Below are 13,156 nucleotides of genomic sequence, written 5' to 3'. Positions count from 1 at the left end.
ATTTCATGCTTTATAAAAGTTTTTAAAGACATGGGTGTGAAGGCCATTGTGGTGGGTGAGCACAACATGTGAGCCTATTTTCAGATCCGAGACTACAGGCTGCTTGGCTTTAATGTGTTGTTGTGGATACAACAACTGGCTATTTCTTCAAATGCATCCCCATCATTTTACATCCCTGCAACCCCCTCCTCAGGGATGGTTTTCCTTAAAAGGATGCTGCTCTCCATCTTTACCAGTGATTACAGGGTGGAGGGACTGGTGTCTTTGTTGAGGAGAGATTTTTTTTAAATTACAAAAACATACAGTTCAAGCACTTTTGTGTGGAAAGAATGTACATTTCTCTGTGTTTGAAAAAAAAAAAAGGTCGTGCGGGTAGGGGGCTGGTTGGGTGGCTGGAAAAAATAACTTGGAAATTTGGACCCATTCCATCCCAGTTCATCTCCTCCTCCCCTTCCTTCCCTCTATTTCTCTCTCCATCTCCGTCTGGCTTTCAGAAATGTGTTTCTCGTTGTCTGTCCCCATGCCTATAACTTTCAACACGCTCGGCTGGCATATTCTTCATGCTCGAAAACCACTCAAAACAAAACGGAAATCCATCTTTTTTATTCCCCCTCCCAACAATGATTGTATTTCACAGAGTCATACTCAAGTTTAATCAACAGCCAAATGAGAAAAGCATATAAAACAAATTTCCATACGTGTAAGCACACTTGGAGAATGATTGTCACGTACAGTGCAGGAAATTAGTCCTATTTTCTTCAGGATCATTTACTATTTCCCTCAGGACACCTGGCCCCTTTCACTGTAATGATAACTTAATTATACACATAAATTATCCTTTCTGGTCTTCTGCACTCAAAGTACTTTAACATGCAGTATACAGGTCATTTTAAGTGTAGGGATTAAAAATAAAATTGCCACTCTTTCCATGTAATCAAATGTATAAACTCCAACTCATTAATGTGTTGCTCTTTCACATCTGGAAGTGAATACAGAGCCCAGATAAATCTATAACGTAGTAACAAAATATCTTTTCCAGCTACCAGCAACTATAGGAAGTTAAATGCCGTATACGTGTGTTTCCTCCAGACGTTTATGTTGGCGAGGTAGGACGAGCTGCATTAAGAGCCTGCGATGCTAACCGTGGGAATGAAATCACAGCTGCTGAAGTTCCTTTATGATGTGGCTTCTCTGCCCCATGAAGTTATATACTAATAAGAAAACATTGAGGTTTCTTAATCAGAGAGACAGCTACCATTATTTTAGTGAAAAACGTAGGCATATACTCTTAATTCACCTTCTCGGTCATACACATTAGGTGGTTAAAGGAGCAGTATGGCTTCCTATGAGCAGTCATATAGGAATATGGTAAATCCATCTATGTTTGAGTCAGCTATGATATCAAAAGGAGAACAAGCAGAATCTGTGTCTTTTATAGCAGAGAGTTCAGGTCACTGTCTGACGATTGGTAAACTCCATCTTCAAGCTGGGCTCAATGTAGATGGAGTCAAGTTTGCCGTGGCCTACATAGCTGCCCCTTGACCAGCCTGGCTTATGCATTCTTCTCAATCTATGGGCCTGATCATCATGCGGACAGACTTCATTGAGTAGAAACCTCCGCCATAGTCGGCCCAGAAGATACCATCTTGGTATTTGCTACGGTAGACACCTCCGTTGTACCAGACACCGTTGAGATTGGTTTGGCCACATCCGTTGTACCACCAGCCTCCTTTATGGAAATGGGCACAATTACCTGCGAATGGGAAACAGAAGAATTGGTTATCATATTGGTTATTCTTCTCAGTGAGGTAATTGGCACTGCCCTAGAAAACATTACTATAATTTTAAAAAAACTATAAGTTTTTTTCCCTTTTTGTTCTGTTTTTGTCCTTTTGTTATCTTGAGATTAGCATTCTGTGTTGTGTATACACATATAACATAACATTGTATTGTATTTTGTTATCTTTTACGTCTGCCAATAATGATGGACAGAAAAAGTATTTCTAGCGATGGAACCCAGTCTTTATTTTTTCTATCAAGTGAGAAAAATTGACTGTGATAGTAAAGCTTTTCTGAAAGCGACAAATGGAGGACACCACGTGCTCATACAGCAGCCATGCCTTAAATCATACATTGCTTTCTAGTCTATTTTACAGTAATTATAACCATATTTATGAAATGAGCATCTTGCTGTGATATATTTTGAAACAAAGTATTGAGACTATAAATTAAATTAGGTGAAAATGTTTACTGAGGTAACTTTGTAAACTTGTAATCAGCTGCACTGCACCCAATTAGAAAGACTGCAAGTGTAAAGTACAGTTTTTTAGACCCATCCCATCTTTTACATATACCACTGATATGAACAAACTTGGCCTCGTGTCACAGTATGTTCCCTTTTGAATCTGTTAGTCGATTCTGATATGTTTTGACCAATCAAGAAGGACCACTTAGACTGCAGATTCCAATAATTTAATGGTCTCAATTATTCAAAGAGAAAATGTATATTTCAACACTTCAGAGAAGACTATGTGTGACAATCTCACAGTATTGTTTACCTGAGAAAGCATCTTTGTCTCGATCCAGAGTAGTGAACTGTTTGCCGTTGTGGCTGCTCAGAGAATCCCCAGCATTGCCCTGGTAGGTGCCCAGCCTCAGGCGGTAGCCTTCGCTCTCTGGCTCCAAGTGGAAGCTGCTGTACTGAGCGTAAACCTTCTTGCCCATCCAGTCCTCCAGCTCCACTAGCAGCTTGTAGTCCCCCTGCCTTCCGAGGCCGTAGATGCCTTCTAGGCCGAGCCAGTACTCTCCGTCTATGTTGCCAAAGCCGCTCTGAGTCAAAGGAAGATTAAAAGGAAAGTTACAAAAAAGATCACAGAAAACAATGTACACTGTTTGTTCTGCGGTTACCCGTGGAGTTTAGAAACATGAGGATTATTTAGGAAAATAAAAAGGAGTTGTGGGCGATGATGAGTGACTGTCAGGGGAACAAATAAGAAAGGTCTTTCTCATGACATGATTCTGCAGAAAAGTGAAAATTAAAAAGGAAAAAAAAAAAATACATTGAGATATACGGATACCATCCTGCATTTGAAATTCCTGAGGAAGACATGCTGTAGAGTTTATGCTGGAAAAGCCATCTGTCTTCAAAATTCTCCTTCATTGCAGGCTGAGGGTCGCAGATGCCAACAGACTTAATAAACTGATCCGTAAGGCCAGCAATGTTGTGGGGATGGAGCTGGACTCCCTCAAGGTGGTGTCGGAGAGGCGGATGCTGTCCAAGATAAAGATAATGTTGGATAACACCTCCCACCCACTCCATGACATGTTGGTCAGTCACAGGAGCTCGTTCAGTGAGAGACTGAGATTACCGAAAAGCACCACTGAACGACACAGGAAATCATTCCTGCCTGTGGCCATCTCCCTGTACAACGCATCCACTTAACACACTGTTTGCTGCTACAGCTACACATGTTTCTTTTCCAACTATTTATTTATAAGTGACTTATGTATGTATGTATGTATATATAAGATAAGATAAGATAAGATAAGATAAGATAAGATAAGATAAGATAACCTTTATTAGTCCCACACGTGGGAAATTTGTTTTGTCACAGCAGGAAGTGGACAGTGCAAAAGTTATGACGCAAAAATTAGAATACAATAAGAATAAATACAGTACACAGCTGTACAGAATAGAATAAAATAATATACTATATACAGTAGAATAAAATAGAATAAAAATATACAATAAGATAAAAATAGAATACGAATGCTATATACAACTGAGTAAAAATACAACGATGCCAGAAAAGATTATTGCACTTAGTGTTATTGCACATGTGTGGATGTGTGTGTTTGTTCAGTTAAAGTCTTTGTTGTGGAGTCTGACAGCAGTGGGGAGGAAAGACCTGCAAAATCTCTCCGTCCCACACCGTGGGTGCCGCAGTCTCCCACTGAAGGAGCTGCTCAGTGCTGTCACAGTCTGCTGCATGGGGTGGGAGACGTTGTCCAACAGGGATGACAGCTTAGCCGCCATTCTCCTGTCACTCACCACCTCCACTGGGTCCAGAGGGCATCCTAGAACAGAGCTGGCCCTTCGGCTCACCCTGTTCAGTCTCTTCCTGTCCCCAGCAGAGATGCTGCCGCCCCAGCAGACCACGCCATAAAAGATAGCAGAAGCCACCACAGAGTCATAGAAGGTCTTCAGGAGTGGGCCCTCCACCCCAAACGACCTGAGTCTCCGCAGCAGGTACAGCCTGCTCTGCCCTTTCCTGTAGAGGGCGTCTGAGTTATGAGTCCAGTCCAGTCTGTTGTTCAGATGAACACCAAGGTACCTGTAGCTGTCCACAGCCTCAATGTCCATACCCTGGATGTTCAGTGGTTGCAGTGGAGATATATATGTATATATTGTACTATTCTTAGTTAGCGTATTGTCTGTCTTGTCTTAATGTTGGTTTAAAATGGAGCACTGTAACAAAAAATAATTTCCCCCAGGGATCAATAAAGTATTCTGATTCTGATTCTGATTGCTCCTACCCCACAGCAACGATCTCTTGGATCATTGCTAATAGTGAAACTGGCCTGGCCACTTGTGTTGAAAAACCACCAGCCATCTATGTCTGGCTACATGCTGCCAGAACACTTCACTTGGTAAAAGAGGTTGAGGTTTGTGATTGCGGATTAGTTCGGGGAGCCAGCAAATGATGAATGATGTAGGCTTTGAGTTTGAGGCCTCCTCTGTGGTGTGTGTATGTGTGTGTGGCTTTGTGGGAGAGTACAGAGGTAAATCAGTGTTGGAAATTGCAATTTAGACTCCAGCCTTGACCTGGTTGAATGGAACTCCGGATTGCAGAGGCTGCCAGCAATGATGTACTCAATCTCAGTCTCACTGTGCTTTGATGTGGTGTAGTACTAACCATCCACCCAGGAAGGTGCTGTAGTAGAAGCAGTTTGGAAAGAATTTGGCTCCAGCTGAGCTGTGGAACATACCTTCCTAGTGGGACAGCTAATGTTTCATAATGGGAAAATAAAAAAGGATCTCCAACAAATGGTGCTGCTGACATATCTTACAGTAAGTGAATACATGAAGATTCAGGCTCAGGGAATTGTTTCAAACACCCCAGTGGTTCCTCTAGATGGAACGTATAACAGCACATTGTTATCTCTGGATAGGCCAAGTATTTATTTGACAGCACTTTTAAAAGAAGAAAAGAGGGGGAAAGAGATGGGGCAGAGGAAGTGCAATTGTCATCACCTTGTAGTTTTCCCAGTTCCTGAAGAAGTTAACTGAACCATCCCTTCTGCTCTGGATGACAGTCCAGCCGCCGTTGTCTATGTCCTGTTCACACCAGGCCTGCACTGGCCTCTCAGCTTCATCTGGTCTGATTAGGTACATGCCACTAGTGCTGTAGCCAGCCTCCTGTGCTGCAAGACAGTCTCTGAATGGGCCTGAGGGAAAAGAGAATAAGAGAAGATACAGTTGATAAAAGTAAGAGAGAACTAAAAAATCTAGCTCTATCAAGAAAGTAGAGAGCTGAACAAACATTCTACATTTTTGTAGGAAAAAATAATCAGATTTACTAAAAATACATTTGTATATGCTTATAAAAATCAAAGACCTGAGACAAAAATCTGAAGGTGAGGTTTGTTAGGCTTTTTGAATTGTTAAGGAAACGGATGCTAGGCTAGTTAGCTTTTACCAGTACTGTTTACTATTAGATTCAGCCAGTAACTTATTTATGCTACATAAGAAACTGAATTGGACTTTAGAGCATTCAGTTCTTTTTTTCAATGCACAAAATTAGTAATAAACAAAACAAAACCCAAAAGAAATCAAATATGCTTCAGCTTAGATTAACAAACTATCCTCAAGTTAGCCTAACCTAGCTAAGATGTAGTTAGCGTGGACTACTTTTTATATAGACCAAAAGTAGCACTACCTTAATCCGTGCTATCAGTAAAAACTGTTCTGTTGAGTTTATGAATACTGAATACAACATGATGCTAATTTTGTAAGTATGGCCCTGTTTGATATTGACAAGATTGCAAAGTGTAAATGCTCAGCTTGAGGCTTTAAAAAGACTTCACAAATCACTGGGTAACATTGCAGGCTTCTTTCTTTTTTTATCCTGTTTTGTAGGTAAGTGGTTTCAAATGTTACATTTTCACAAAGCACACTTCTCTAGAGAACAAAAGGTCAATTTTGACCAAACCTATCATCCGACCGCAATTGGGTTTCATAGGGCAGATTAAATTAGAGCACTGAGACAACGAGTTTACATTACAAGGAACGAAATGTCTGACAGAAAATGAAATATGCGGGAAAAAACAGTAAACACGAAAAAAAAGTCACACAAGCACACAGAGTAATATAAAACACATGTATTGTAGGTCTGCAAAGTTAAATACAGAGCAGTAGAAGAAAATTGGCCTATTAAGTCACCTTAATAAGAAATAACTTTCCCTCATTTGAAGTAATAAAAAAGTAGATATCTTATTAACCTTTCTTTAATAATGTCTGCCATTTTGCAAGCTAATTTAACATTGTAAATTTTTTCATTGTTGGCAGGTGTAGAAGTGAGTTTACAGAAAGGATGAGGAAGTCGCTCACATTATGATAATAAGGTAAAGGTATAGTCCATTCACTTATATAACAGAATTACCTCTACTTTGTGGTTTGGACGGCGCCTGTAATGCCAGCCTGAGTTTTGTCTGCACTTCACATGCAGTTGCAGTTTTATGAAGGATCTTTTGCACACAGCTGCACTGAAGTTCAACACACTCTATTATTCTTGGGTGAAGGTAATTGAACTATCTGAGGGAGATCTGTTGATGAGCAAAATCTCACTGCTTAGGACTTTCTTTGTTCTACTTTAGGTTGCATGCCTCTATTCAGACATTAGCGCATTTTTATTTCCATCCTGGTTTGTGTTCCTTCTGTTGAGGTGCGAGCTGAATTTACAAAATCTTTAACCTTTAGAAGTTGGGACACTGGCCCACCTGCAGCTGTGTTCAAAATTTTGGATTATTATTTTGTTGTGGTTGGCCTGTGAAGGCTGCTCTACATTTTACCATGACTGTGTTGGATATTTGGGACTGAAGCAGGGATTAAATGAATGGATTTGTGGATGGATGAGTAACTCTCTAACCTTCTGCGCTGAAGTTTCTCTGTGGAGGTTTCTGGGCTTCCAGGGTACTGCTTGTGGGTGACGGACCGGAACGAGAGCCTCGTTCCCGTGCAAACCTCTGGATTTCGTTGGTGAAACGTGGCACATTGACTGGAATGTTCTCAGGCACCACCTGCACCAGTGGAGGTCCAAGAGGTGGATGCTCATGCCTACGACTATACACCTGCATACAGCGCTCTTCCAGTGCTCCTATAACCACTGACTGGTTATTCACTATTGCTGACAGGGCTGCATATTTGGCCTCCAGTTCCCTGTAGCGGGATGCCAGGCGCAGCGACTCGGTGGTGGCGTTGAGGATGCGTGTCTCCAGCTGAGCCAGCTCCAGCGAGTTGTCCCTCTTCCGGATGATCTCATGAAGCAGCTGCATGTAGAGCTGGGTCACTCGGGAGTTCATGTTTCTGCTCTCTTTCCTCAACAGCTTCATCTCATTCACCAAGTTGCCATCGACGTCCACCACCAGCTTCAAAGTTTCCATCTCCCGACGCTGCTTAGACAGCAGGTCGCGCACCGAGGCCACATCCAGGCGTGTCACTCGATCCTTGTCGGTTGAATAACCACGGGTGGCACAGATGGGGCCTGTGATCTTCTGCTCGGGGACCAGGAAGGTGTAAGAGCACTTTTTGTTTTCTCCATTGGCCTCTGGGGCCCTTCTCATCCGGGAGAGGATGGGGTTCTTGGTAAAGGCTTGACTGTTGCTCCAGAGGGACAGACCAAGCAGAATAAATACGGTCCACATTCCAGGTCCCATGGTGTTTCCTCTATGCATTATCAAAAAAACATACAGATCTATGAAAAGGAAAGAGAAACGCATTGCATACATAAGGAATTAGGTTGGTGTTATTCTAGAGTTTTCCATGACCTGCAGCTCCTTGCGAATTCCCTGCCACAGATCTGGACATCAGTGGGTGCCTGCTTCTAAAAGGACTTTGGTAGCATCAAAATAAACTGACTCCACTAGAGTTGGTTCAGATATTTATCTTTATCACTCATCTCTTTCCATTTGATCATCTTTCTAACAGGCAGACTACAAGAAAACTAAAGTTTTGCAAAGGCTCTCTTTTTTCCTTTGAATCTGTTTAATCCACTGCGGCTGCAAAACTTAGTCAAAAAGCACCAATAACTAAATAGTTTTTACAAAAGTGAAAATTGAGATACACCTGTTTTCACATACTAAGCTGTTTGTTCATCAGCAGGAATCTGTGTATTTAAAATCTCCTATTCTAAATACATTCCCCTCGTGGGTTCTCTTTCTTACCACATTTGTATGTCTGGGCGGGTGTGAACAAGTGCTGAGATCTGTTTTTAATATTTCAGTAGACCTCATGGCTCAGACCTTCTGCAAATCTCCCCTATAGTCTTTCACCATACCAGCACCAGCTTATGTGGATAAAACAGAGGAATCTGACAAAAGATTTAACTCCAAGTAAAAAAATTAAATTAAATTAAAATATACTTGAGAGAAAACTGCGTTACTGTGGTCATGGAGGATGCTGAATGTGCTATCTTATAGGGAAGCATCCAGTGGCAGTCTGTGTTTCATGAGGTGCAGACATTTTTAGTCCGGTAATGAGCAAAGAAAGCAGCAGGTGGTAGTCATTGGGCTTCTCTGACTCACTTTAACTTCTGCCTGGCTGCTAGAAAGCAGATACATTTGAGTTTTGGTGACAAATAAAATAAATTGGCGTGTTTGATGAAGAGCAGCGTTTAAAAAAAAAGGGGGGGGGGGGGGGAGGGGAGATTCCTGGGTTATGAGTAATGTTTTCTGGAGTCTATTTTTGGGAAGAAAGCTGGTGTTTTGATCTTATTGGTTTTGACAGCGCAACGAAAAGAAGCAGGGGTGGGCGCATGCTAAGTGAAAGATCCCTCCTTCTCATATTCAGTAACATGGCTTGGCTCTGGAAGTGGAGCAATAACGGCGAGCCAGCGTCAGGCTGACTTTGGCAGTCAAGCCAAATCCAACCAGAAGGCAGTCTGGTGGATGAGTTGAAGCTGAACCTTCAGCTGACACTTCTGACAGGCGCATGATATGAACTGCATCACGCTGATGCTCTGAAACACATCTGCTGAGGATTTTTACAGATGCCCACAAAGGCAGAAATTAATGATCGCGAGGCAGAGACAGCAGGGGCATTGAATCATTTCTGTGGCCTTAACTTGATGTTTAGTTGCATTGAAGAGCCCTGACCACAGTAAACGGGACCGATCCCAGAGCATTACCTAAGCTCAGAATGCTCCGGTAGCAGAATAGTACCCTTTTATCATCCTTGCAGGGAAAAAAACATGCTCGCCTCAAGGGAAAGTTTTTTGTGTTCTCATGAAGCACAAAGACTCATTGATAGAAGTAAAGCTTTGGCTTGTTTTAGCTTTTACATATGGAACTAGCTTCTGTTTATTTGGCATAGATCACAAACCATATGATGGGAAAGGAAAAGGCGCTTTAATGAAAGTGGCCCATGTGTCGGGCTTCAAAAACACCTTGGCACAGGCAGTCAGTTATTATTACTCAGAGAGTGCATTTTTCCTGTCTTTCTGTAGTCACCGGTCATCCCTCCCTTCAATAGCTAAGGCTCAGCAATTGGCCCATCTGTATGTCTCCAACGCCACAATATGAATCTCACAGGCTCTGGTCTGACAGGAGTGACAGTGTTTACATAGAGGCTCCTCAGCCGCAGCTGTGAATCTCATCTGCAGTTATTACCACCAGGTTTCTCTCTGTCGTTCACACCCTGCTGGTCTTCATCAACTCGGCCACAGCATTCATTTTTCCCTCCCTCTTTTTTTCACTTATTAAAAGGGTATTTTCACCTCTACGTTCCTTGGTCAGAGCCAGACCTGACCAGATCCAGCCACCTCATCTATATTAATATAGTCCTTTGCAACCAGACAGGTCAAACTTTGCGGTGGCTGGTTTTCCCCAGTGGAGAAGGGATCTAGGAGGACTCTGCCAAATGGCCCACTAACTCTAAGTGGCACCACTGTGTGCTGGTAAGCTCCTCGATTAAAGGATTTTCTTTTATATATCTGCGAACACAGCGTACGAGTCCCTACGGTCCCATCAAACTGGTTATACCAACATACAGAATATATTATTGCAAATCACATATCCCTCCTTTTTATCCCACTCAAACTTTGTTGTGGCTTTTGCTCGGAGCCAGCAGATTTCTTTCAGGATTAGACCACAAGTTATTCCGACGGTGCCACTGATTAAGTCTGTCTGCTAAAGAGACAACATTAAACATGAACATTAAACATGGTGAATGGGGCCAAGTGGTTCACATCAGACATATTTCCTTTAGGAGATTAACAGTCCTTCCACGGATCCTTCTAAAGCCATCAGAAGAAGGTTTATACTCAGTACATTGCATTTAGATCTGTGTTTTGCATTCATCAAAGATCTACAGATTCAATAATGCGCATATAGTTCAAAAATATACATACTGTCACATCAGTTTCTGAAACTTCACATGCCACTCTGAGCTCTTAAAACAGGCAAAAGTCTAACCTGTGTCAGTGAGATCAATCAGTGGTCCAAGAGCTGCAGGTAGAACCCAGCTCGGTGTCTCACGCGTGCCTCCTCTGCTGGTTCTCCATTCCCATCTCCTCACTCCCAGTCTCCCTCTGACTTTGTTCTCATTGAGATTAACGGCCTGCACACTATGCTATGGCACCAGCAGAAACTGTCAACTGGAAGAGGACACTGGAGGGTGGTCCATATACAGAACGAGAGGGGCTGATGGTGTGATTTTTTTTTCCTCCTGTAGTCTGAGTGGAGGCTTTGGCCCTGCCTTCCTCCTCTGATGTCAGTTTGGGTAAAAGACTCCTCCTAATATAAAGTTTCACCACAAAGTGATGAATGCACTTGGCTGTGAGTCAGTTACTGGTGAAGGCACATGCAAAAAACAATCTTTCTGCCATCTTTTAAATCCTAACAAGATCTGGTTTGCAGGGTTAGTCAGTCTCCTACACACGCAATATGCCAGTCAGGCTTGAAAGCTGATGGACTTTTTTCTTTTCTCCCTCTCACTCACATATTCATCTGTCAGTTTCATTCACCTAACTACTTCTCACAGTCTGCTTACTCCACGCAAATCTGTTTCCTATCAACTCGAATCTAATGACTGAGTGATTCTGGCGATCCAGCTCTAGCATAATAATACGAGGTCTGTTTTTTTGGATGCGAGTGCTTCTCTCGTGTTTACTCCCTATATGGGATGTGTGTTCCTCCAGAGGCAATCCAAGAGCTATTGGCAGCTGTGCTTATTTGGTATGAGGATAATATGCACAGGGCTTTTCAAACAAAAAAGAACGCCCCTCAGCTAAATGTTTTGGACCGGAGAGGAAGCACAGGCTTTGAAGCATGGGGATTCTCTGTGTGGGGAGGCATACTTCAGCATGTGGGAGGACAGTATTGTTTCTGAGCAATCAAGACAGGATTCATATTGTAGAAATGTGTCTGTGTAGAAGTGTGTGGGTGCTCGTGTGTGACGCACACATGTGTGAGGGCATATGTTTGTTTGTGCGTGATCGACATAGTGAGTCTCACTGCAGTGGGTGAAACTGAAAAATTACAGCAAACAGGAATGAAAAATCTTTATTTTTAAAAATGTTTTTGAAATCTGAAAATCTGATTTCAGTCGCCTTGAGGCGACTTTTGTTGTGATTTGGCGCTATATAAATAAAATTGAATTGAATTGAATTGAATTGAATTGAAAAGGAAAGGAAAAAGCTTTTTTAATAAACAAAAATGTAAATCTTTAATTTGTAAATAAATTGTTTTAGCCTTGGTAATACCAGATTTCTGAGCAAGTAAAATCATATCAATGAATAAAACTAACAAATTCTAAATTTGTTCATTATTTTGAAATAATTTTGCAGTAAGTCTGAAGACGTCAAAGTGACTTTACTACTTTTCAAAATAAAAAGAATTATTCAAATATATTATGAAAACAGACATTACTCTTTGAGCAAAATGCTCCTCATAATTTTCCCGTTTCTCTGAGTTAACATGATGTTTTACTTCAGACTCCACAGTGGTTACCAAACTTTTTCTAACACGTGCCATTTCAGAAGCTGAAAAAATGTCCTGCAGAATCAATAATTTAAGACCCATATTCCATTATTATTATCAACCTTTAACAATAAAACATGGCAAGCATAATAACATCTGCAAACTCTTTTAAACTCTAAACAAATCACCTGGTCTTCCATGCTCCACCTGAAGTGGCTCACTGCTCAAATTTCTGAAAACCAAGTATATGTAAAGTGTATATTCTGGAGGCACATAATGGAGTTTGATCCTTTGTATCTGTGGATAATTTCTGTGAAAGTTCACTTTGAACTTTGAGACTTAAGCTGTCATTGTGGTAAAAAAGATAAAATCCACCCCTCTCTGTGAGCCCCTCCTTGTGGCCGAACTACTCTACTACCACCCAGTTTCACCTTCGCAAATACCATAATTGTACCAGTTTATTCTGAATGAAGATATGAAGATGCATGAAAGCAGATAAAAACAAAAACACAATAACAAAAATCCCAGATAAACTAAAAGAATATATTTCTTAATCTGCGGAGTAAAAGAACTGACAGACTCCACAAAAATATCCATATTTTTTTTATCAGAATTAGTAACTGGTTTATGTGTTTGTGTGTAAGCATATGCTTTCTGGCTATGTAAATGTGGGAGGCCAAAAAGTAATAGATAGCTATTTTATATTATTTACATGTTCATATTCCTATCCAGCAAGAAACATGAGAGGCACTTTGGGTTGCCCCAAGACCGAAAGAAGGTAAGGGGGAAATACTGGTCTAGTGGAAAGTTGGAGAATACCTATGCGATGAAATCAAAGGGAGAGGGAAAAATATATTTATTTTTTGTATTTTTTAAGACCCAGTCCACAGTAATCGTAACACTTAAAGTCACCATCCAAGTCTCACTATTTAGAATCTATGCAATACCTCCAAAGACACTT

General features: G+C 41.3%; 1 protein-coding gene and 1 long non-coding RNA gene across 2 annotated transcripts; one reads left to right on the top strand and one right to left on the bottom strand.

Annotated features, from left to right (window-relative positions):
- Positions 1-588: 588 nt before the first annotated feature.
- On the bottom strand, positions 589-7,953 carry LOC146688141 (angiopoietin-related protein 1-like). The gene is made up of 4 exons (XM_085439120.1): positions 7,149-7,953; positions 5,255-5,448; positions 2,559-2,829; positions 589-1,753 (listed from the first exon to the last, which is right to left on the bottom strand). The coding sequence occupies exons 1-4, from the start codon at positions 7,951-7,953 to the stop codon at positions 1,566-1,568; spliced, it is 1,458 nt and encodes a 485-aa protein (XP_085295246.1). The 3' UTR covers positions 589-1,565.
- Positions 5,418-7,927, top strand: LOC146688142 (uncharacterized). The gene is made up of 4 exons (XR_014916387.1): positions 5,418-5,637; positions 6,569-6,624; positions 7,163-7,322; positions 7,414-7,927. It is a non-coding gene; the product is annotated as an uncharacterized LOC146688142 (long non-coding RNA).
- Positions 7,954-13,156: the final 5,203 nt, after the last annotated feature.

Source organism: Copadichromis virginalis, linkage group LG18, assembly GCF_057382275.1.
Source record: "Copadichromis virginalis isolate Kocher_CV1m ecotype Utaka linkage group LG18, C_Virginalis_male_GT1.1, whole genome shotgun sequence".
Taxonomy (NCBI): Eukaryota; Metazoa; Chordata; class Actinopteri; order Cichliformes; family Cichlidae; genus Copadichromis; species Copadichromis virginalis.
Note: the sequence above shows the minus strand (reverse complement) of the source record. Positions and strands in the feature narration are given on the sequence as shown.